The sequence below is a fragment of the Electrona antarctica genome (genome assembly GCF_951216825.1).
Source record: "Electrona antarctica genome assembly, contig: scaffold_208, whole genome shotgun sequence".
Taxonomy (NCBI): Eukaryota; Metazoa; Chordata; class Actinopteri; order Myctophiformes; family Myctophidae; genus Electrona; species Electrona antarctica.
Window position 1 is genome coordinate 197,517 of NW_027638179.1, and position 24,647 is coordinate 222,163.

At 46.3% G+C, this 24,647-nt stretch overlaps 1 protein-coding gene across 1 annotated transcript in view; it reads left to right on the top strand.

The window, feature by feature from the left end:
* The window catches only part of LOC306918325 (neural-cadherin-like), a gene marked incomplete at its 5' end in the record, with an annotated part of 151,343 nt that overhangs the window by 120,482 nt on the left and 6,214 nt on the right, over nucleotides 1-24,647 (top strand). The window contains 4 exons of the mRNA XM_079531212.1: nucleotides 9,697-9,851; nucleotides 16,917-17,014; nucleotides 18,200-18,332; nucleotides 24,103-24,177. Of these exons, the coding sequence (XP_079387338.1) occupies nucleotides 9,697-9,851; nucleotides 16,917-17,014; nucleotides 18,200-18,332; nucleotides 24,103-24,177 (461 nt within the window). The remainder of the gene's footprint in view (nucleotides 1-9,696; nucleotides 9,852-16,916; nucleotides 17,015-18,199; nucleotides 18,333-24,102; nucleotides 24,178-24,647) is intronic.

Consider the following 24,647-nt stretch of genomic DNA (forward strand, 5'->3'; position numbering starts at 1 on the left):
TCACCCGAGGTGCCGTACTGGTCAGCCCACCGTCGCTGATGAGGCGGTATATATTCAAGGCTCAAACTTTTCACCTTTACGAAGAGTCACCAACTAATCTATTATATTCAATAATTCGGATTGGAATAGAGGCCTTTGCAGACTGTTATTACATTTTCACAGCTCATAAAATAGCTTCCCTCCAACGTGTAACAAGGTGGAGTATACGGTACTTTACAAACCATAACTTTGATGTGATGAATGGCTGGCCCTGGAACTAACATCACTCCGTCTGTGGATTCTAATGAACAGTCAATTATTTATTTATCGTTGTTGTGATGAGATATAATTTTGTTCTGCTATTAATACACTCTCGGTCTCTCTCTCTCTCTTGCACCCTCTCATATGCACGCACGCACGCACGCACGCACACACACACACGCGCGCGCACACACACACACACACACAATGCATTGTGCAGGACTGCCGGCTGGACGCTAAATTAAAATGGGACTCGCACTCGGGCTCAGCCTCCATTAAAAGTTAAAATGATCATCCATTATTGAGTTTTACACAAGCCATCACAGAGCGGCCAGATTGTGCCAGTTCAGCACGAGATGACGTGTGAGTGTGATGTGTGACCATGCTTCATTAGTCCTCTTGAATATGTCTGAAGGGTCACACATGTGTATTAGGACATTGGATTGTGATATTAATTTTCCAATGACTGGGGTATAGGGGGAATATATTTGTATTTTTGTACACATTCATTTGATCATTTGAAGTGCCTAGTTTGTTTTGCTCCGGAAAAAAGGAGGATAAATAAATCACGTCTCCCTGTCTCTCATCATTCCGTTTCCTTGTCTTTGTTCTTCCGACACCTCTCAATATTTCATGACATTTCTCTGCCTGACATTTCACTCTCACCAATCTTGCTTTACCGTTGCAATTAACCTCCGCTTAATGCTAATGTGACTTTCTCCCAAAGCTGTCCTGAAAGCTATTCCCTGTGTGTCCATTCACAATGCATTCACAGTCTGTTCCCTCCCGGGCTTTCTAAACCCATAATACATACCCTGTTCATCCTGGCGGGTAGAAGAGCTGGAAGGTGGCAGCGTTATGGATTGATGAATGAGTGCAATGTTTGTTCTCCAACCATGAGTGATATTGATCTAATATCCAGCTGCACACGGCTGCACACGCAACACCAGCCAACAGCTGCTGCAAGCGCTAGAGTGCACAGTTTATACACTGTAAAAAAGTGAGTGTTAATCTAACTCCCGAGAGTGCTCAAAATGTAACCAAATGGACCCTTACGGGTTCATATGGTTACATGCTCTCGGAGTTAGGTAACCATGGCTTATACGAGGCGAGCTGCGTGCCATAAGTGTGAATGCTTCTGTGAAGTTTGCTGTGAACTTATGTGTGCTCATGTGTATTGGAATTGTAGTGGTTCACAACCTTTGTTTTAAGCTGTGGGACCACTATAGCCTATTTTGAACAATCCTGAAGTACTGGATCTTTTGAATACAATTATTTTAAAACATTGTTGTTTTTCCTGGCCAGGTACAATGCCAGGCCAGGCCAGCAATGTGTCCATGTGTGTCTGTGAGACAAGACTTTTAAACTCCCAAGTCTCTTAACCCCTAATTGCTCCCTGAGCGCCACTGCTCCCCGTAGTTATAGAATTTCATGTATGTGCAAATATACAGTGACAAAACAACACCCCAAGGACTGGGGACTATTGTATTCTATCTATCTATCTATCTAGCCTGGAATGGGTACAGGCTTTAGTTCCGACATACTATTGATCCGAATCCTCAATCCCTAACCTAACCATAACCGCAAGCACGGGAGCAGCGCATGTCGGACCATCGCATTTTCGCATCGCATCGCATGTCCCCGCGCTTCGGACCTTTGGTGTGTCGGATCTGCGTGTGCACCCCCCTGGAATCAATACCATTGTTGGGTTTCTGATCCGGTCGGAGCGGAAATAACGTTACGTCATCAATCAGCCAGAACCAACAAATTGATTGATTGATTGATTGATTGATTGAAGGATTGATTGAAGGATTGATTGAAGGATTTATTAACAGATTGGAGAATTACAGTACATGCAGCAAATGACCGGAACCTCCGGTGCCGTGCACCTCCAAAATGATTCCCCTATAGTTTATAGTTTAAAATGTAGTTTGGTATAATCATTTGGTTTCTTTTGGTATATGATAATCGTTTGGTACAGTTTGCTTTTATTCTAAGAGAGGATTGTGTGCACAGTATGAATATTTGCCTGTTGAAGACCTGAAATGTTAAAAACGTTGCAGATCCTTTTTCTTCTCCATCTTTTATTCTAAACTCACAAAACTAAACGAATTTGTGGAACAAAATCAATGCGACGCCAACCAGAACCCAACCAACCGGAACACGATTGTCTTTTTCCTTTTCTCCAAACTGATTCACACGGCCCAGTTTTTATAGAATGAATACAAGGCTTTTCCTCTGCGGTGGAAAGCCTGGTGACACGAGGTTAAGGTGTTTCTAAATCCCAGCTATACGCCTCTCTCTCTGCACTGTGTATGGAGCTATAGAGATGTCTGTGTTTGACAGGAGCTCAGGAGGTGCACGGCGTCATGGGCAGAGGTGAGTGGAGGCACACAGCGCACAGTATAGCACGTAATCCTGGAGGCGGGCGAGAGGGCCGGCCCACTGCTGACCTCTGGCACCGGCACCCTCATCCAACATTCTATCCTATTCTATTTCCTCTGAGTCGCTGCCGTGGTGCGAACGGGTTCAGGTCAGCTGATCAGATCAATACAATACTCTGTCTCGCCCCTGTGCTGACGAGGCCAGAGGAAAGGTTTGAGTCTCACTCTCCTCTCTGCCAAAGCCTCGGTTATACTTACAGTCTAGTTCCGTGCCAGTGTGTCGTGCTCAGTAAATAGCAGATCTACAGAACATCTGCATCTGTACATCTGCTATTTACGGCAAGCAGCACCAGCATGCAACTAATAAGTATAAATCAGGCTTAAAGGACCACTTTTTAACTTTTCTTCCTATAATTGATCCTCACTAATGATCATGATAAAATAACGCAATTTTTTTCTACTCAATCTGTGTCTCATGGGAGGGCTGTGGGCAGTTCAGAAACCCGTCCACCAGTGACATCATCGATGGGGATTTCAAGCCAATAGAAACTACAGGCTTTCTTTTCCTGAAAAGTTGCAATGCAAAAATGGAAGCCATCGTTCTCACGATAATACAAATCTAAATATATTTTAAAACAAAGCTTGTTTAAAAAATGATCTGCCTAACGATGATGTCACTGGTGGACGGATGTCTGAACTGCCCACAGCCCTCCTATGAGACACAGACCAAGCAGAAAAAAATGGTGGTGTTTTATCATGAACATTAGTGAGGACCAATTATATGAAGAGATGTTGAAAAGTGGTGAAGTGGTCCTTTAAGAGAGGACATAAGCGTAGAATTAAAAAGTGTAAACAGCAGTTATTGTGCAGCGTTCCTCAGGCGTAAATATAAATGATTGTACCATCCCAGCAGGGTGCCCATTGGACAGAGAAGGGGGTTCCCAGCATGCCTCAGCAGGGTGCCCATTGGACAGAGCATCCCAGCAGGGTGCCCATTGGACAGAGAAGGGGGTTCACAAGCATGCCTCGGGCCACATACCTTGACAGCTGTTGTTCTAGCGTTGCATATTTGTTATGGGAAACATGTTGTTTTATAACCATTTGTTTTCTTTCTTTTCTTTTTCTTTTTTTTTTTACCCCTTTTTTTCCTCCCCAATAGGCCTATCTCACAGCCCGCTTTCTATCTACATTTTCTAATGTAAAAATGTGACCAATATTATTATGAAGCAAACAAGATGGTAAATCAGCTCGAACAAACCTTACCTTGAGAAAACAAAAGTTGTAGACTTCTTACCTCTGTTAACATGTAGTGTCTATGGAGTGACGTCACGCTATCACCACTAGCCCCGAAAGGGGGTGTAAAAAGGGGGCGGAGAAATTCTGTGAGATAGGCTTATTTAGTCGTTATGCCAATGAATTCCTCCCCACACGCATTTCTGTGTTGTCACACTGCCAATGTATCCCACTGACTCACGGTGCCGCACTTAGAGTATATTTTAATAGAGACGGCACCCAGAGGAAACCCTGAGGCGAAATGGACATAGAGCCAGCACACGTTCATGTTATTGGGCCCATGACGCTATGTTTCATACGTTAATTAACGCGCGCAAATGTGCAATGATAGTCAACGGCCAGCGCGTTCATGTTATTGGGGCAATCTATCCCAGAATGCACTCTGTTCCTACCCGGAAGGAGGAGTGAAATCGCCTCATGCGCTTTTGAGCAACTTAATGCAAGTGGATGGGAGGAGAAATCTGGTGCCGTCTCCATTAATATATACTCTAGGTGCCGCCCTCAGCCCGTACGTGTATGTGCAATGACCAGTATCACCCTCAGCCCGTACGTGGATGTGTAATGACCAGTATCACCCTCAGCCCGTACGTGTATGTGCAATGACCAGTATCACCCTCAGCCCGTACGTGTATGTGCAATGACCAGTATCACCCTCAGCCCGTACGTGGATGTGTAATGACCAGTATCACCCTCAGCCCGTACGTGTATGTGCAATGACCAGTATCACCCTCAGCCCGTACGTGTATGTGTAATGACCAGTATCACCCTCAGCCCGTACGTGTATGTGCAATGACCAGTATCACCCTCAGCCCGTACGTGTATGTGCAATGACCAGTATCACCCTCAGCCCGTACGTGTATGTGTAATGACCAGTATCACCCTCAGCCCGTACGTGTATGTGCAATGACCAGTATCACCCTCAGCCCGTACGTGTATGTGCAATGACCAGTATCACCCTCAGCCCGTACGTGTATGTGCAATGACCAGTATCACCCTCCCCGATTGGCTTCCCTCTCCCGAACACAGGCCCGTTGTTCACAGAGACGCCCGACAAAGTGGATTCGAACCCACAACCTCCGTGGTGATGGGCAGTGACTTTACCACTGTGCCACCCGAGTGCCCATAACCATTTACTTTGAATGTGTGTTTTTTAGCCGTGGCTGTTATTTTTGGGTGGATCCCCAGATGACAGTGAAGTGACAATTTAATAATACTAATAATAATAATACAACTTTTCATGACATGAAATGCAGCTCAAAGGGGTTTAAAAGTAAATAGAGGGAAAAAAGAAAAGCAAGGCATAAAACATTAAAATAATAGCAGTAATGCAATACAGTGAGGACATTAATAACAAGGAATTTAAAAGATCAGTGTAGAAGTAGGTCTTGAGCTATGCTTTAAAAATGTCTAGGCTGCCTGTCGAAGGTACATTGGGGGGCGGGGGGGGGGGGGGGGGGGGGGGGGGGGGGCTCATCCACAAAGGCGTGGATGAGCGTTTTTGCATCGTCCAATGGCAAATAGGTTCTGATTCGTGCAATATTTCGTGAAAAAGGCAATCTCATTACATGATTAATGTGTGAATTAAAATTCAATTCAGAATCAATAATGACCCCCAAGTTATTTACTGTACTGTTACTTTCTACAGTCAGGTTGCCAAGTCTGCTTATTATTGATTATTTCTGCTCACTAGAACCGATTATGAGAACTTCTGTCTTATCCTCATTTAGCTTGAGAAAGTTCTCACTCGTCCAGCATTTGATGCTAGACAGACAGGTCAACAACGGGTCTAAAGCACAGGGATCATCTGGAGCTACAGAAAGACATAGTTGGCTATCATCAGAAATGGAATGGAAATTTATGGAAATTCACTCCATGATTGGTAATAAGTTCTCCCAACGCAGTATGTATACAGGGATAACAATAGAGGACCAAGAATTGAGCCCTGTGGAATACCAGAACCGATGTCGTGTTTGTCTGAGTCAAATTCAGCTAAATTGACAAAATAACTTTTGTTTGTTAGGTAGGAGGAAAACCAGGACAGTGCCGTACCAGACAAACCTATACAGTACTCCAGACGTTGTGTTAAAATTGAATGATCAATCGTGTCAAATGCAGCCGTTAGATCAAGAAGTAAGAGAACGGATACATTTTTCTTGTCAGTAGACACCCTAAGATCATTAATAAAAGTGCTGTTCATGTGCTGTGTTAAGGTCTTCTGAAACCTTTTTAATACCTAAAAATAAATGTAAGAATAGAAAAAAGACCATTACTGCATCAAAAGTAATCAACAAACTATACTCTAAAAACTGATAAAACATTGTCCAAATTGTCAAATAATATAAGAAAGTGTGTGTGTGTGTGTGTGCGTGTGCGTGTGTGCGCGTGTGTGTGTGCCCACGTGCGTGCACGCGTCTGTGGACGGTGGCCACACACACTAATCTTGCAAACCACTGCACCGATCTGTCCGTGTCTACTAGACTAGTGCAGCTCTCCAGACAGTAGAGAACAAACCACTGGACCGATCTGTCCATGTCTACTAGACTAGTGCAGCTCTCCAGACAGTAGAGAACAGAAGCAGCTCAATAGAGTTCTGATGGAGCTGAAAGCATGTCCAAATATGGAATCATACTGTATGAGTCCCAGATCCACGTCGTTCCCATGTGGATCTCGAGATACACAAGTTGATTTTTGCAAGACGTCTTGATTTTCTTTCTAGACGTCACGAACGATATGGGTGAATACAGGGAGCACGCCACTCCCTTCAGGGCTCACTGACTTGGTTTGGCATTTCGTGAGCTGATGTTCACCACAATGTTCTTGTGAATATACATTTTTAATCGTGAGCATGGCTCCCAAAGTGGATCTGGGACCGTCCTGTGACGTCCGTCATCTACAGTATGACATAATCTATGATGTATTTCAACAAGGTTTCAGTCCCATCAGAGCCACATTACCATCTATTACAACCTTTAACCCATTTTGAGCGGGAACCCCCTTTGGTGGTTACATACATTATGTTATAATTAAGCTATTGAAAAATATCAGATCTACAAGCTCATAGCACGCCACCGAGTGGCGCGCTACGAGCTTGTAGGTCTGCTATTTTTAAAAAATCGTTAAAATGTGCCTCAAATCTTTCAGAAAATTGTCATGATTTAGATTTTTAAAAAAAAGAAATTCGACGTAAGGCCTGAATGGGTTAAAAAGTATAAAACCTGTGAATTAGTGGAGGTACTTCTGTGACAGATAAACACACGCACGCACGCACGCACGCACACACGCACACATGCACGCACACAGAGAGAGACACCGTAAAACGCATAAGTAATCCACAGATTATTATCATGATGATTGTGAGTCAGATAACTTACATGGCTCTACTTTTTGCACATGTGTTGTCTGCGATTTTGAATATCCTGTCTGGGCGTGGGGCGGAGGGGGAGGTGGCTACTTTTCAAAGCTACTTCTCTGCAATTATGGCATGTAGTATGTGTAAGTAATAGTAAGTGTTACCAAAGAATCGGATATGCATAATAAAGTACAGATCTCATCTAGTATAGGAGAGAGAAAATAATAAGAATAATCATAAAATATTAAGTCAAGGCAGAAACCAAGAGGCCAGGCGGGGACGCACGCAGAAAGAGACGAGGAGACTTAACTAGGTTGCAGAGAAAGAGAGCCGGAGCCAGTCAGGGAGGGGAGCTGGGGAGGGCGGCCCAGATCGGTCCAATGCAACAGAACGAGAGAAAGACGAGAAGAGGAATTTCAAATGAAAGAGATAACGAGAATGAAAGCAAAGTGAGAACAAGAAGGGGCCGAGAGACTCGGAAAGAGAGAGAGAGAGAGGGAGAGAGAGAGCGATAGAGCGAGAGCGATAGAGCGATGGCAGATGGGAGAAAAATATTGGTTGAGATTAACCCATTTTGACCTGAGATCAGATTCTAAAAATGTCTTCTACATCCTGACAGTTTTCTGAAAAAGCTATGTTTCTATGTCAGTCGTTCTTCGATTTTTCCAAAAAAAATAGCAGATCTACAATATCTACAAGCTCATAGCGCGCCACCGAGTGGCGCGCTACGAGCTTGTAGATCTGCTATTTTTCAATAGCTAAAGCACAACATGATGCTAACACCAAAAGGGGTTCTCGCCCAAAATGCGTTAATGGACTTTAAAGGTCAGTTCGGCGTGCTGTATAATTTAGCACACAATAGCTGTGATTGATGTGGATGCTTTAGGAGCAGTCCTGTCTGCGCCGCCGCCGCCTGCTCCTTGTGCACCGTGCATCCCTCTGCTGCGCCGCCGCCTGCTCCTTGTGCACCGTGCATCCCTCTGCTGCGCCGCCGCCGCCTGCTCCTTGTGCACCGTGCATCCCTCTGCTGCGCCGCCGCCGCCTGCTCCTTGTGCACCGTGCATCCCTCTGCTGCGCCGCCGCCTGCTCCTTGGGCACCGTGCATCCCTCTGCTGCGCCGCCGCCTGCTCCTTGTGCACCGTGCATCCCTCTGCTGCGCCGCCACCTGCTCCTTGTGCACCGTGCATCCCTCTGCTGCGCCGCCGCCTGCTCCTTGTGCACCGTGCATCCCTCTGCTGCGCCGCCACCTGCTCCTTGTGCACCGTGCATCCCTCTGCTGCGCCGCCACCTGCTCCTTGTGCACCGTGCATCCCTCTGCGCCGCCGCCTGCTCCTTGTGCACCGTGCATCCCTCTGCTGCGCCGCCACCTGCTCCTTGTGCACCGTGCATCCCTCTGCGCCGCCGCCTGCTCCTTGTGCACCGTGCATCCCTCTGCTGCGCCGCAGCCTGCTCCTTGTGCACCGTGCATCCCTCTGCTGCGCCGCCGCCTGCTCCTTGTGCACCGTGCATCCCTCTGCGCCGCCGCCGCCTGCTCCTTGTGCACCGTGCATCCCTCTGCTGCGCCGCCGCCTGCTCCTTGTGCACCGTGCATCCCTCTGCGCCGCCGCAGCCTGCTCCTTGTGCACCGTGCATCCCTCTGCGCCGCCGCAGCCTGCTCCTTGTGCACCGTGCATCCCTCTGCTGCGCCGCCGCCTGCTCCTTGTGCACCGTGCATCCCTCTGCTGCGCCGCCGCCTGCTCCTTGTGCACCGTGCATCCCTCTGCTGCGCCGCCGCCTGCTCCTTGTGCACCGTGCATCCCTCTGCTGCGCCGCCGCCTGCTCCTTGTGCACCGTGCATCCCTCTGCTGCGCCGCTGCCTGCTCCTTGTGCGCCGTGCATCCCTCTGCCGCCACTACCCACCCAGAGGCTTTGTCCTTAAGCCGGGGAGGAGTGCACATCCGGTTAATAGGTTTCCGAGGAACTGTGGGTCTTCGGTAGAGACAGGAAACGGAGAGCCGACTTCAAAGGGAATAGGTGCAAAAGGTTGTGCCTTTGTTTCACTCTGTGTTCCATTAGTATGTCCTAACTGTGCAGCCGGTGATACTAATGGCTGTTGCAGGGGCAACGGGGGGAGAGAGAGGGTAGAGCAATCTGGCAGAAGCTCCCATACGGCACCCTTAGCCATTATCTGGGCCGGTTGAAGTGCTTCAAAGGATATTATTCTTGTCACAGACAGTGTGGATCTATGCTGGGGGCGGGATATTAAATTGTAAAAGGAAAAATACAGAAAAATAAATAAATGAAAGCTACACAGACAGGTTGTGTCATTGCCCATGTCATTACTGTCCACTCACAGTTTGTGTGACTGTATATTTATACTGTAGCTCGGCAGCCCTCTCACCTGACCCTGTGCTAACCTGCTCTCTGGCGCCCCCTACCCCTCCCCCCCAGTGCTGATGCTGGGCCTGTTCCTGTACTCCTGCTGGAGGAGACACAAGGGCCTGAAGGAGGGCGTGTACCACGTGTCGGCACACCACGGCGAGTGGGAGGACATCCGAGAGAATGTGCTCAACTATGACGAAGAGGGAGGAGGGGAGCAGGACCAGGTACAGAACACACAGCAACACCATATACGGAACTACTTTAAAACCCCCGGAGGGGAGCAGGACCAGGTACAGAACACACAGCAACACCATATACGGTCCTACTTTAAACCCCCAGAGTGTCAATAAATGACCCTTTTAATTTAACTCCACTTTTCCTATACTTGAACTGGCACTCGGAGTGCAAAATGATGTGCAGTGTGCAACGTTACTTTTCACTTATATTTGCTTACTTCCGTGCACGCACGCACGCACGCACACACGCACGCACGCACGTCTATTTGACATATTAGACCACTTTCAACTGTCCCTATTTTGTCATTATAGACGCCAAAAATAGCCACAACACGTTGCAACTTATGTATCAACACGTTGCAACTTATGTATCAATCTCAATGTGTTGTGAGCTGATACTGTATCTCTGCCACAGAACCCTGTCATATGATGAACTGTTTCGTAGCTCCCACAGGAATTGTATTTAAGGACGACGATGACATAAAGGCCTATACTATACATTTGTCCTGTAACTCATTTTCATGTATGAAGCCTTCATTTCGAGTTTTCGACATAAACATTTTGTAATACAAATTGTATTTATATTTATTCATATATAAGATTATATTTGTCAGAATTAGTTGATTAGTCATTTGATCATATGCTCAGTAGCCAAATTGGCCTTGAAATCAAATGTAAGTTCCCAGGATATCTGGGATGGGAGTCAATACTGGAAATGAACCAATGGCTATAGTAAATGCCTCTATTTGCTTTAATAGTGCTGCTAATAGCAGTTCCCCTCCTCTACAATCAGATCATTAATTAGTTGTCCAATCAATGGCGGTGTTGTTGCCAACATATCGTCCTCAGACGACGAGCCTCATTTCGTGTCGGAGACGAAAGCTGAGAAACATTGTTCTTCTACACATTGGTCTCATGGCCGTGTGCCTTTTAATGATCTATTTCTGTATGTTCAATAGAGCTCATCCTCAAGGTAGAAACACCTTCAACACGTCTCTATCTCCCTGCTCTCTCTCTCTCTCTCTCTCTCTCTCTCTCTCTCTCTCTCTCTCTCTCTCTCTCTCTCTCTCTCTCTCTCTCTCTCTCTCTCTCTCTCTCTCTCTCTCTCTCGCTCCAGAATGGCTTTAACATGGTGGAACTCCAGCGCTCCCTCCAGCCCAGCCCGGCGCAATCACTTCGCTACAGCTACCCACAATGCACCATCTCTTGCCCTCAGGCCAAGCCGCCGCAGGAGCGCAGCCAGAAGGGAGGGGCGCCCGGCAGCAACGGGGCGGGCAACGCGGCCATCGCCCTGCGCCTGGCCATGCCCCCGTCGCAGACGCCGGACAGCCTGCCCTCCCCTCTGAACTTCCGCCGCTCCCACAAGATGTCCATGTCCTTCTCCAGCCAGGACCTGGCCCGCTACCTGTGCGAGGTCATCAAGGACACGGAGCAGCCGGGGAAGGGGCTGGCCGCCTGCACCATGACCATGCCGCGACAGCGACACTCCGGGAAGCAGCAGCGCGCCGGCCTGGCGGCAGTGCGCTCCCTCAGCTCCCTCACCGCCGTCGAGGCTCAGGGTTCAGAGGTCAATCTACGGGGTGAGCAGGACAGCCCCCGGCTGGACAGGTTCAGAACCCTCCGGGCGGTCGTTAGTGAGCTGAGGGGAGAACCCGCGAGCCGCTCCAAGACCGCGGAGGAGGAGGAGGAGGGCCAGCGGGACAAGCTGAAGGAGAGCCGCGGGCAGCCAAACTGCGAGAAGAGCGGGTGAGGTCCTATTTGTGCTCCCTCGTACGGCAGAAACGTGCGGCCTGGAAATAGCCGATCTACAAGCTCAAAACACGTGGCATCTGCGATGCGTTGTGAGCTTGGATATCTCCGGTGCGCCACGCCGTCGTAGGACAAAGTATACATCATGGTTATAAGACTGCTGCTCATGGACCGTTATGGAAAAGCAACATTGATCACATGGCTGAGAAATCTAGAGGGAGACAATTAAATGGGGAGATACTCTGAGCTTGCTGAACTCGCTGAGATTGTATGCGTGCACGTGTGTGTGTGTGTGTGTGTGTGCGTGCGTGCGTGCGTGCGTGCGTGCGTGCGTGCGTGCGTGTGTGCGTGCGTGCGTGCGTGCGTGCGAGTGAGTGAGTGAGTGAGCGAGTGAGTGAGTGAGTGTGTGAGTGCGTGTGTGCGTGCAGTTTGCTCTAAATGTTCTGTATCGATGGTACTTTGAACATTTCAGCTCTTTGATGGAAGATGTTTACCAATGAATGGACTGATGTGATGTGTTTACTTGACATTGCACTGTATAGTATATTTCCCACATGATGCACTTTTGGAAGAGCCCTCTGTCAAAACAATCCATTATCTGGAATCAGTCAAAATAAGAGAGTGCAACATGTAAGTCCTTTGAAAGAGCTGGTTTCTTTTCTTTCTCCTTTTCTCATCAATGGCCGCGTTTCCCGTACAGATTTCTTACGCATCTTCTTAAGATCAAAGTTCTAGGCACGCGCAGTAGCCCTCTAGGCCGCAAACGGAAGCCTTTCTGCTGCCTAATTGGCTGCATGGGCAGCGAATCAGACACCATGTCCTTTTTTGGGAAACGCCATCAAACACGACAAGATAGACATAGAATACCTAGATAGAGCACAGCCGTACGTGTCATAAGGCCTCCTGCATGAATGAATTTAGAAGCAACCCCACCCGTAACACGCACATTTAGGAAAATGCAGCTATTAATAACCCGAAGCTCGGACCGACCCTAAAAATTACCATAATGTTAGGCCGGAAGCTCGATAAAGCCCGAAAAAAATGAAAAGAACGCCACTTTAATGGCCAGCGCAGCGGCGCGCGTCGTGGTTCAGACAGTGCGTGTCCAAAATGGACTTCGCCGAAATAAAGGATATGTGTAGCTCACGTTAGACTGTTAATGTTCCATTTCCATATCATTCTAATGGATTCCATTTCCAGTGTGGTGAGTAGCTCGAATACTGGACAACTCACCCCGGTGAGTTGTCTTCACTTTCTGACATGTCGGGGTGAGTTGTCTGTACTTTCCGCTGGGGCGAGTTGGGCGAGAAAGTACGGACAGCTCACCCCGAAAGTCCGGACAACTCACCCCGGTGAGTTGTCTTCACTTTCTGACATTGCGGGGTGAGTTGTCTGTACTTTCCGTGGCACCCATTACAGTAGGCCTAATTCAATTTCGGATCTAACTATCGGTTCCTACAGACGTGCGCAGTCACGGCTAATTATTTATTTATTTAACAGTAAAATCCGGTGAAACACTTGTAAGTAAGTAAGGAGTAGATCGTCTCTCACTCTCTATGCAGCATTGAGGGGGGGGGGGGTCGTTTGTGGATAATGTTTGCGCTTCAAAGGCAGAGTCTCACGGCTGTACAAAGTTGCTAATTAGACTGCACTCCCAACGCACGCATGATCAATCAATCACAGTTCTAATAGGCCTACTTATACTGACTGAATTACATCTGAATAGCAAAGCAATATTGACCCCCCCCCCCCCCCCCCCAACAACGATGATGATATGGCTACTGCTAGTTATACATTAGCATGTGAGAAATTACAAGTGACCTTATATAACCAGCCATCTGGAGTAACCAAATTAGGAGGGGTTCAGTTCACATTTCTTCAGAAGTTTAAAACACACACACACACACACACACACACACACACACACACACACACACACACACACACACACACACACACACACACACACACACACTTTAATTCAGGAAGATAAGGTTGAATGAATCTAGATTATATTAAGGATAAATGGGATAAATAATTCAGATTATACAAGGAAATGAGAATATGGCAGGAATATGCTTGGAAGATGGAAACAATTTTGCTCATTCATCTAATCATATGGGTAGGCTACTAGGTAGCCTACATACAAACAATAATGTTTGTATTTGTAAGGTTTATTAAATGTATGAATTTGACCTTGACATACTTAAAGGGGAATACCACTCATTTTCGACATTTCACTGTCATAAATATATTTACATCTGTAGCCTATATTTTTTGTACAAACTGATGTTTTTAGATATGACAATATCTAAAATCACTGAAACAGTGTTTTTGTAGATATGACAACTTTTTCTATATTTTTTGTACAAACTGATGTTTTTCAAAAAAAAAAAAAAAACTTTGTTTACAATGTTTCTATTTTTAAATAAACTACATTACATTTGACCGTACATTTGACTCTTGTGTTATATTCTTGTGAAATATTCAGTAAGGTATTATTGTGCAATATTCAGTAAAGTATTATTGTGCAATATTCAGTAAAGTATATAAAAGAGCTCAAAGGCTACATATTCAGTCAGACAACTCACCCCGAAAGTGAAGACAACTCACCCCGAAAGTGGCCGAAAGTGAAGACATCTCACCCCTGAAAGTGAAGACATCCCTGAAAGTGAAGACATCTCACCCCTGGTGAGTTGTCCCGACGTTCGGGGTGAGTTGTCCTGACGACTCACCAAAAGAGGCAAAAGGGGTGAGTTGTCTTGTTACCAGTAGCTCCCCTCCTCTGAAGTGAAGCAGCTATATGTCTAAAAGACTCCAAGTATCGTCCCCGTTCTGTGTCCAAAAGAACAAACATAGCCTACAGAGTTTACAAAATTACAAACCATCCACGCACCGCTCATGGCGTGTCTCGACAGCTTAGAGATCTGTTTTTTTTAATTGGGCACATATAACGAGGAGCGCCGCCGCACCGAGGGACGGCGGTTATAATACTAATCATTTTGGAAGCCTGCAGTGGACTGTGACATTGCGTGGTCATCATACACTACAGAATTATATCATTTATATGGATCGGTTGGTGACTATATGGTTGATTATATGATTAGTTATTCATCGCAGCCAGCCATGGGTTTAACGAGATAGCTCAGTGCAACTGTCTGCAACATGACAAAAACCAGCTATCGTGTGATAATCCGATCCGATTGATTTTATAAAACATCACTCACGGTGAGCAGTGACACCGCAACATTTTGTTCAGTTCCAAGTTTTATGAACACAAAGGCAGGTTAATATAGCCTACACACGCTCCTTATGTTTCCAATCCATTGCAAGATATGATTTAATCATTGCATTTCAGAGGGGCGGCGTTTAGCGCACTTTTTAAATCATGCAGTTGAAGAATAATTAAATGAAATAAATTAATGTCCGTCAATGCGCACCAAATGTCACTTTTTTGCGCTCCTAAATGAACTTCAAGTCCTCCTTTAACCAATTCCTTCACAGTTTCCAGTGTCAGCTTATAGTTTCTTCGTTATGATTTTTTAAAAGTTGTATTATTTACCGCACCACTATCTTGTCCTTTGTTCTCTCAGCCACGCTGTCCGCCGTTCAAACATTTGCTCATCTTCAGCAATCCTTTCCTTTCCAATGGAAAACTCCAACGCGAGTCTTTTGACTAATGTAGTGACCACATTTATGTCCGCCTGGCTCAGCTGGGTCGGGTCTCTCGGAATGTCGGAAATAATGGGATTTCGGTCGGACTCGGCGCAGCAATTTGAAAGAAATCTCGGAACGGGTCGGAATCGGACGAAATTGTCACGGATCCATTCGGGTTCGGTTTAACTATTTGAAAATATTTTCGGAACGGGTCGGAATCGGTAACATGTCACAGATTAATTTAAAGAGTAAAGAGAGCCTACTGTCAGCTGTCCAGCAGTCCAAATATTATTAAATTAAATTTCAGAATGGTAGACCTGAGGCCTACCATATTCCAGGCCTCAAGCCTGAGGCCTATACCAGGCCTGAGGCCTACCATATACCAGGCCTCAAGCCTGAGGCCTATACCAGGCCTGAGGCCTACCATTGCGTGGCACATCTATGCACGGAACGTCTATGTTCACAGGCGTCATGCTTCACTGCGCGTGCGTAGAACTTTGAAGATGAAGAAGATGCGTAAGAAATCTGTACGGGAAACGCGGCCAATGACAGTGTGCTGGCCCCGCCCCCATGTGCACTACACAAAACAAAACGGGGAAAAAAGAACAGCGTACAAAACAAGAATAATGTAATCAGTGACACTCTGTAAATCAGAGTGAAATCAGAGGACGGTGATGCTTCTGATGCTCTTTGATTCTGCTGATTAGAAGAACTGCATTGTTCTTGTTTGGACAATTTGAACATGATGTTTTCATTAAACACATCGTCACTGTTTTTCAGGTGGAAACCGTTTTATGTCCAAAACCGTTATTTTTCAGGGAAGAAATTCGGTCAGATTCAGTCAGGTATGTGACTCTGTGTCATTTATGATAACGAGTTACATTTAACAACGTCTGTGGTTAGAGAAAACGTAGCTATTTATTTTCTTGCTCTTTGGACAAATGAGTACTTGAGAGTCAGTAATATTCATTGGTGGGCTTATTTGTTTATTGTTGGAACACACAATCTAAAATGACCCTATAGGATTTTCATTACAAAAGAATAACTGTGAGCCTGCCGCAGTGACGCCAGACATTATCTTACTAAAAATATTGTTATTACTAAAAATATATATCATCCCAGTTACATCTACTCATCTAGGCAAGATGCCTCCTGTAGATCTTCTAGTTAACCCATTCTTGGTGTTTTAGGCATTATGTTATACTTTAGCAGATCTACAAGCTCGTAGCGCGCCACCGAGTGCCGCGCTACGAGCTTGTAGATCTGCTATTTTTGAAAAATCGTGAAAATGTGGCGCAAATCTTTGAATATATATTTTTTCAGAGCGAAAGTTTTTAACTCAAATCTTTGTTTCTGGGGGGGGGGGGGGGGGGTCCCTGGAACAACATATTTTCAGATGGGGGTCGGTGGCCAATTACATATATTTTTGGGAGTCCTTGAATTGACATGAAATTGGTTGAGAACGACTGACATAGAAACATATATTGTTATGTTATTTTGTAGAATCGAGCTCACGTCTAAATGGATTAGCTTAGCTTTATAAATCCCCCCCCCCAGCCCCCCCTCTTTGTGCCTGACCGTACGGTGATGTCCCCCCCCAGCCCCCCCTCTTTGTGCCTGACCGTGCAGTGATGTCGCCCCCTGCAGGTGATCCGCGACCTGAAGGGTTCTGACTTCAGCTGGTCCTACCAGACCCCTCCCTCCTCCCCCAGCAGCGCGGGCTCCCGCAAGAGCAGCATGTGCAGGTATAGCACGCACGCACGCACGCACGCACGCACGCACGCACGCACGCACGCACGCACGCACGCACGCACGCGCGCGACATGACTAGTAAACTAGTCGACTAGTTTACTAGTCGACTAGTAAACTAGTCGACTAGTAAACTAGTTGCTTAATGCCCTAACACACACACACACACACACACACACACACACACACACACACACACACAGGTATTTGAAGAACAACATGGCTCATGTTCACAGAGTATCGCTGTCCGTCCCTGGGGCTTATTTCCATTTCACCTTAAATGCTTGTTAATTAACATGCCCTTGTTAACAAATTCAATGAAGAATGTTGACTGCTACCATGAGGGAGTCTGGTGGGGGTTGAGAGATGTAGTTTCTGCATGTTTAATCTATGAGAGAGCCCAGAGAGACGACAGACAGGGTGTGACGCTGTTGTGAATCAGAGGACGGATGATGTTTCTGATGCTCTTTGATGGTCCTGATTAGAAGGATCAGCAGCTCCTCTTGTGTGGAGAGTTTGAGCATAATTGTGTTCAAACACATTGTGTTGCAGTCGGGCGGAATATTTGATGTCAAAAAACTGTTGCAACCCATTTTGACCTGAGATCAGATTCTAAAAATGTCTTCTACATCCTGACAGTTTTCTGAAAAAGCTATGTTTCTATGTCAGTCGTTCTTCGATTTTTCAAAAATAGCAGTGGCGCGCTACGAGCTTGTAGATCTGCTATTTTTCAATAGCTAAAGCATAACATAATGCTAACACCAAAAGGGGTTCCCGCCCAAAATGGGTTAAATAAAATAACCTATTTTCCAATGGATCCAATGTTGTTATTATTTAGTCACAAGGGACATGTTCTGTTTACTGAAGAGCTGAAGAGACGGTTAGGAGGAAGCATTTGAGAATGTTGTGAGCCGACCCATTGTGATGATATCTTTTGTGATCAACGTTGAATTGTGTGTGAACTGTGAAGTGTATTTTCACCAGGATATTCTAATATTCTATTCTAAGCCTCTTAAGCCTCATCCTCACATCACAGGAAGGAGAAGATGTGGTGAAATGTTATCTAATCCTGGAGCCTAGCAAAAAAAGTTGCCAATTTTCAAATGTTTCAAGTGTGTGTGTGTGTGTGTGTGTGTGTGTGTGTGTGTGTGTGTGTGTGTGTGTGCGTGTGCGTGCTCCAGTCTCCTCCAGATGCCCTCGGCCGGCGCCCACCGCCTCAGCAGCGTCTCGTCACATGACTCTGGGTTCATCTCCCAGGATGCCAACGCCCACTCTAAGCCCCCCTCACCCATGCCCTCTGACATCGCCAGCCAGGTAGGGGAGCTGTCTCACTTTCACTGTGACCACTTTAATGTATAAGACCTTGTAACTATTGTTTCAGAAAAGTAAATCTAAAACCACCTGCACTGCATGCACTGCTTTGTTGTAGAACTACATACATATTAGTATAACAAGGGAGTATGGAAAGTATGGAAAAGTATGGAATTGGATTTTAGCAATATTATCCAGGTCTGGATAAGTATGTAGAAAAAGTATTGTTTCCAGACTATTTTATTTATTGACTTGTATTAACTTTTAACTTTAACCAAATCTACACATCCCCCACCAATAAATCAGTTGAAAGAATATTGACAATACCTATGAGTTGCATATACATAGCATCACAAATAACATTATAACAAATACTTGTCTGAACATTTATTAGTTACGCATGCAGTGTAGTTATTTGAAAAGCACACGTATCTTTTCTTCATAAGGAAACCATAATTGCTTGACTGCGTTCATCATGGACACAGTTAATAAAGGAGGCTTCACAGACAACGCAAACATGTCATATTTTTTCATTAACTCATTTCTGGGTCTTATTTAGAAAAGACATTCATGGAGATGGAGAACGGCATATTGTTCTTCCAATCCATAAAAGGAAAATGATGAGTATATGTACACAGTTTCAGTTCATTTTCAACATGTCGTCCCTATTGTGAGAAAGGTTTGCATGTTGAAAATTAAACATGCCAAAATACTGCAAATAGCAGACACACAAGCTCAAGTTGTGATCTTATAGATCTGCCAATTTATAGATCTGCCAATACATTGGCATCATACTACAAATACACTTGTATACACAGTGGTTACTTAAGACTGGTTTCATCCATATCGAATGCATTCTCACTCCGAGGTCGTAATACGTTGTTAAGACTGGTTTCATCCATATCGAATGCATTCTCACTCCGAGGTCGTAATACGTTGTTAAGACTGGTTTCATCCATATCGAATGCATTCTCACTCCGAGGTCGTAATACGTTGTTAAGACTGGTTTCATCCATATCGAATGCATTCTCACTCCGAGGTCGTAATACGTTGTTAAGACTGGTTTCATCCATATCGAATGCATTCTCACTCCGAGGTCGTAATACGTTGTTAATGATGAATTGGGAAAATATCTGACTGATTACGTGTAGTTTCATCACGGGGCAAATCCTAGGGATTATCTGACTTGCTAATGGTGGCACGGACCAGATGCTAGCTTGGGACAGACGGAAGTTGATAGCAGTTGTTCTCTCGGAACATCGAATTGTACTTTATCCAAAACTCCACACGCTTCCCCCATCTGGCACTTTTAAGCCTGATTCATACTTTGTCGTGCGGCGGTGCAGCGCGTCGATAATAGCCTGTCTACAAGCTCACAACACGTTGTGGATGCAGACATGTTGTTAGCCTGTCGGTAGGCCATCACGGCGTTGCACGATGGGCCATAAATTAGGCTTCAGGCGGAACCCAGACAGTTTCCCTCTCCACGCGTAAACACTCTGCTTGTCTAGGACTCTAGGGGCCAGATGTGTGTCTGCATAAAAATGATGCAGAACACAAATCTACATAAAGATCAGTATGTATTGAAAAGGAGAAAAGGTTCACTCTTCTCTTCTCCATATACTTTGCAGGAGGTGGATGCAGATTTGTTGTTTGTCTTTTGGTCGCATGGAGACATTATGCAAGAATATATGAATATATATATTTTTTAAATTGGTGTATTCCACTGGTGTGACCTATACGTTGTTATACCTTTCATGCCGGGAGCTCATATGTGTGTCTCATATAGCAACATATACATGTACACGCACGCACGCACGCACGCACGCACGCACGCACGCACGCACGCACGCACGCACGCACGCACGCACGCACGCACGCACGCACGCACGCACGCACGCACGCACACACACACACACACACACACACACACACACACACACACACACACACACACACACACACACACACACACACACACACACACACACTCTCTCTGTCTGGCTTCTAAAGCAGTTTTAGCTGCAGTACCACAATGTCCTGATGTGGTGGGGGCGCTGTGTATGCAAAAAATCACACCCGTGTGAACTGAGTGGTGTAAGGTTTTATATAGCATGATCAGCTGTGGTCTGACGTAATGTCTGACGTAATGAAATAAGGTAAGGTATTATGTAGCCTGATCAGCTCTGATCTGACGTAATGAAATCACACCCGGATGTGATTTCACAACTGGCTTTTTCTGTGCAGAGAAAATGACCACGGTTGCTACGGTCATCCAGTTCACCCGGGTGTGATTTAATTACGTCAGAAATTATTTTGAACATAGCAACCATGGTCATTTTTTTATGCACACAAAAGCCAGTTGTAGGAGTGGTTTACACCACTCAAAAAGGAAATCTCCACCACACCGACCCCCCCCCCCCAACACACACACACACACACACACACACACACACACACACACACAGTCTCCAAAGACGAAATGCAAAATTGGAACTGAAGAGGGGAAGGATTATACAAAGTAAGGAGATACCTATGACATCACGAGTAGACAGACAGACAGACAGACAGACAGACAGACAGACAGACAGACAGACAAATTGATTAATCCCAGAGGGGAAATGTAAATGTTACAACAGCAACAGGCAGCCACATTACGCAGCACCAAAACTTCATCTCCTTACATCTCAGAAAAACAATGCGGGGGGCATAAGAAAAACGAAGAGACAGTGTAGAAAGAGAAGCTCCGGGGGAGACAGACAGGCAGGGAGGGAGACAGACAGACAGGCAGGCAGGCAGGCAGGCAGGGAGACAGGCAGGGAGACAGGCAGGCAGGGAGACAGGCAGGCAGACAGGCAGGCAGGGAGACAGGCAGGGAGACAGGCAGGCAGGCAGGCAGGCAGGCAGGGAAAACACACGAGGGAGGGAGAGAGAGAAAAAAGTGTGACCGCCTTCCTCGAGAGCAAGCAGAGAAGAAGAGTAGCACCAAATGAGTTGGCCTGTTGTGAGATAACTGTACATAAAAACCCAAATATGATGAAATGGCCTGATTGTTCAAAATGGGGTATTTGTGGGGATAGAAGACATGTAGGGGAGCCCAAAAAAAAGTCCAGCCAGAAAAGTTGAATTTCATGTTGTAAGACCTTGAAATACTTTTCTTTGGTCTAGTGCACTTTTTTCCGGCTGGTGCAAATCATTTAGAATTTGTTGAAATACTTTTCTCAGAAAACAACCCTGGAGGTTGATGATGCCATGCGCCGGTACAGTGGACAGACAGCCAGACAGCTCATAATCCATACACATATTCTTATTTTGATTCACTTGTTTTTATGTCTCCTCTCCTATTGCCTTGAGGCTACTCATCCACTTATTATTATTATTTTTGTATTCTTTATTTACCCAGGGAAGTAGCTGAGCACAGGTGCTCATTTTCAGCAAAGCCCTGCACATAGAAACACACACACACAAAAACCTGGGAGCTGACCAGTACAACCACAGTCTTATACTGTTGGCCACTAAGCAGCTCCAGGGGGAGCAGTTGGGGGTGCAGTGCCTTGCTCAAGGGCACTTCAGCAGTGTTGGGTGAGTGATGACAATCACTTCCCCACCCAGATCTTTCCTGCCCGTCCGGGGAATCGAACCGGCAACCTTTCGGCAACAAGGGCGCTCCTCTAACCCTTAGGCCACCGCTGCCCCCTTCTTTGGCCTCGATTTAGAAATCCCACTACTTTTAAACTTTTAAAATGTCTTCCTCAAAGCATTGCTCTGAACCAATGATATATAAACATTTACCGCACGAGATAATGTCACCCAGTCCCTCGTCGTCTTTGATATGCCACTAACTACACAGACAAATAATATTTGTTTATCGTTTGCTTCCTCCTCAACTAATATTCTGATTTCACAGTCTGTTAAGTTACGCTTCTGTTGAACTGTTTTCTCGTTGCCTTCCGATGTTTACACACTTTCTGACAATTTGGGGCACAAGTGAGAGTGGATGGTCCATGTGTAGCACAATTCCATGCTGATGTCTCTGCCACACTGTGATTTATGTTTTTACATAACATCTGACGCAGAAGTGCAGAACAGTGTGTACAACAACACGGTGCTTTGTCTCCCAAAATAGTTCCAACGGTATGCCACTCAGCCTCTGCCCCCCAATAGTTCCAACGGTATGCCACTCAGCCTTTGCCCCCCAATAGTTCCAACGGTATGCCACTCAGCCTTTGCCCCCCAATAGTTCCAACGGTATGCCACTCAGCCTTTGCCCCCCAATAGTTCCAACGGTATGCCACTCAGCCTTTGCCCCCAATAGTTCCAACGGTATGCCACTCAGCCTTTGCCCCCCAATAGTTCCAACGGTATGCCACTCAGCCTTTGCCCCCAATAGTTCCAACGGTATGCCACTCAGCCTTTGCCCCCCAATAGTTCCAACGGTATGCCACTCAGCCTTTGCCCCCAATAGTTCCAACGGTATGCCACTCAGCCTTTGCCCCCCAATAGTTCCAACGGTATGCCACTCAGCCTTTGCCCCCAATAGTTCCAACGGTATGCCACTCAGCCTTTGTCCCCCAATAGTTCCAACGGTATGCCACTCAGCCTTTGCCCCCCAATAGTTCCAACGGTATGCCACTCAGCCTTTGTCCCCCAATAGTTCCAACGGTATGCCACTCAGCCTTTGCCCCCCAATAGTTCCAACGGTATGCCACTCAGCCTTTGCCCCCCAATAGTTCCAACGGTATGCCACTCAGCCTTTGCCCCCCAATAGTTCCAACGGTATGCCACTCAGCCTTTGTCCCCCAATAGTTCCAACGGTATGCCACTCAGCCTTTGCCCCCAATAGTTCCAACGGTATGCCACTCAGCCTTTGCCCCCAATAGTTCCAACGGTATGCCACTCAGCCTTTGCCCCCCAATAGTTCCAACGGTATGCCACTCAGCCTTTGCCCCCAATAGTTCCAACGGTATGCCACTCAGCCTTTGCCCCCCAATAGTTCCAACGGTATGCCACTCAGCCTTTGCCCCCCAATAGTTCCAACGGTATGCCACTCAGCCTTTGCCCCCAATAGTTCCAACGGTATGCCACTCAGCCTTTGCCCCCCAATAGTTCCAACGGTATGCCACTCAGCCTTTGCCCCCAATAGTTCCAACGGTATGCCACTCAGCCTTTGCCCCCCAATAGTTCCAACGGTATGCCACTCAGCCTTTGCCCCCCAATAGTTCCAACGGTATGCCACTCAGCCTTTGCCCCCCAATAGTTCCAACGGTACGCCACTCAGCCTTTGCCCCCCAATAGTTCCAACGGTATGCCACTCAGCCTTTGCCCCCCAATAGTTCCAACGGTATGCCACTCAGCCTTTGGCCCCCAATAGTTCCAACGGTATGCCACTCAGCCTTTGGCCCCCAATAGTTCCAACGGTATGCCACTCAGCCTTTGGCCCCCAATAGTTCCAACGGTATGCGACTCAGCCTTTGCCCCCCCAATAGTTCCAACGGTATGCCACTCAGCCTTTGCCCCCCAACCACAGGTGATGAAGTTAATCCATCCTCGTTGCCTGATAGGATTGTGCTGTTCAGTGTAGCATCCTGAATAAATCATCTTAGTAACTACTTTGTATTCTGTCTAGCCTGGAGGTCTACAGATCCCCTTAAGGAAAAAAAGCATCCTCTAAAAAACTGTATTTATCTCTCTCTCTCTCACTATCTCCCAATTTTCCATCCCTCTCCATTTCTGCCCTCCTTCCCTCCGCTCGTCTCTCAATCTTCCACTGCAGAAATCAACAAGCTCGGCCTCCTCTGAGGCTTCAGAAACCTGTCAGTCTGTCAGCGAGTGCAACTCCCTCATAGCGGTCAGTAATGCATGCATACCCGGTCCGCTCACAGCTGGACACACACACACACACACACACACACACAAACACACACACACACACACACACACACACACACACACACACACACACACACACACACACACACACACACTCACGCACACACATGCACACACTCACAGCATGCACACACTCAATGCAATCATCTCGCTGATCTTTATAATATGGTTAAAGGACCACTTCACCACTTTTCAACCTATCTTCCAGTGACATCATCATTAGGCAGATTCTTTTTTAAACAAGATTTTTTTACAAAAATGTTTAGATTTTCATTATCGTGAGAACGATGGCTTCCATTTTCGCATTGCAACTTTTCAGGACTAGAAAGCCTGCAGTTTTTATTAGCTTGTATTCCCCATCGATGATGTCACTGGAAGATGGTTTCTGAACTGCCCACAGCCCTCCTATGAGACACAGGCCGAGTAGAC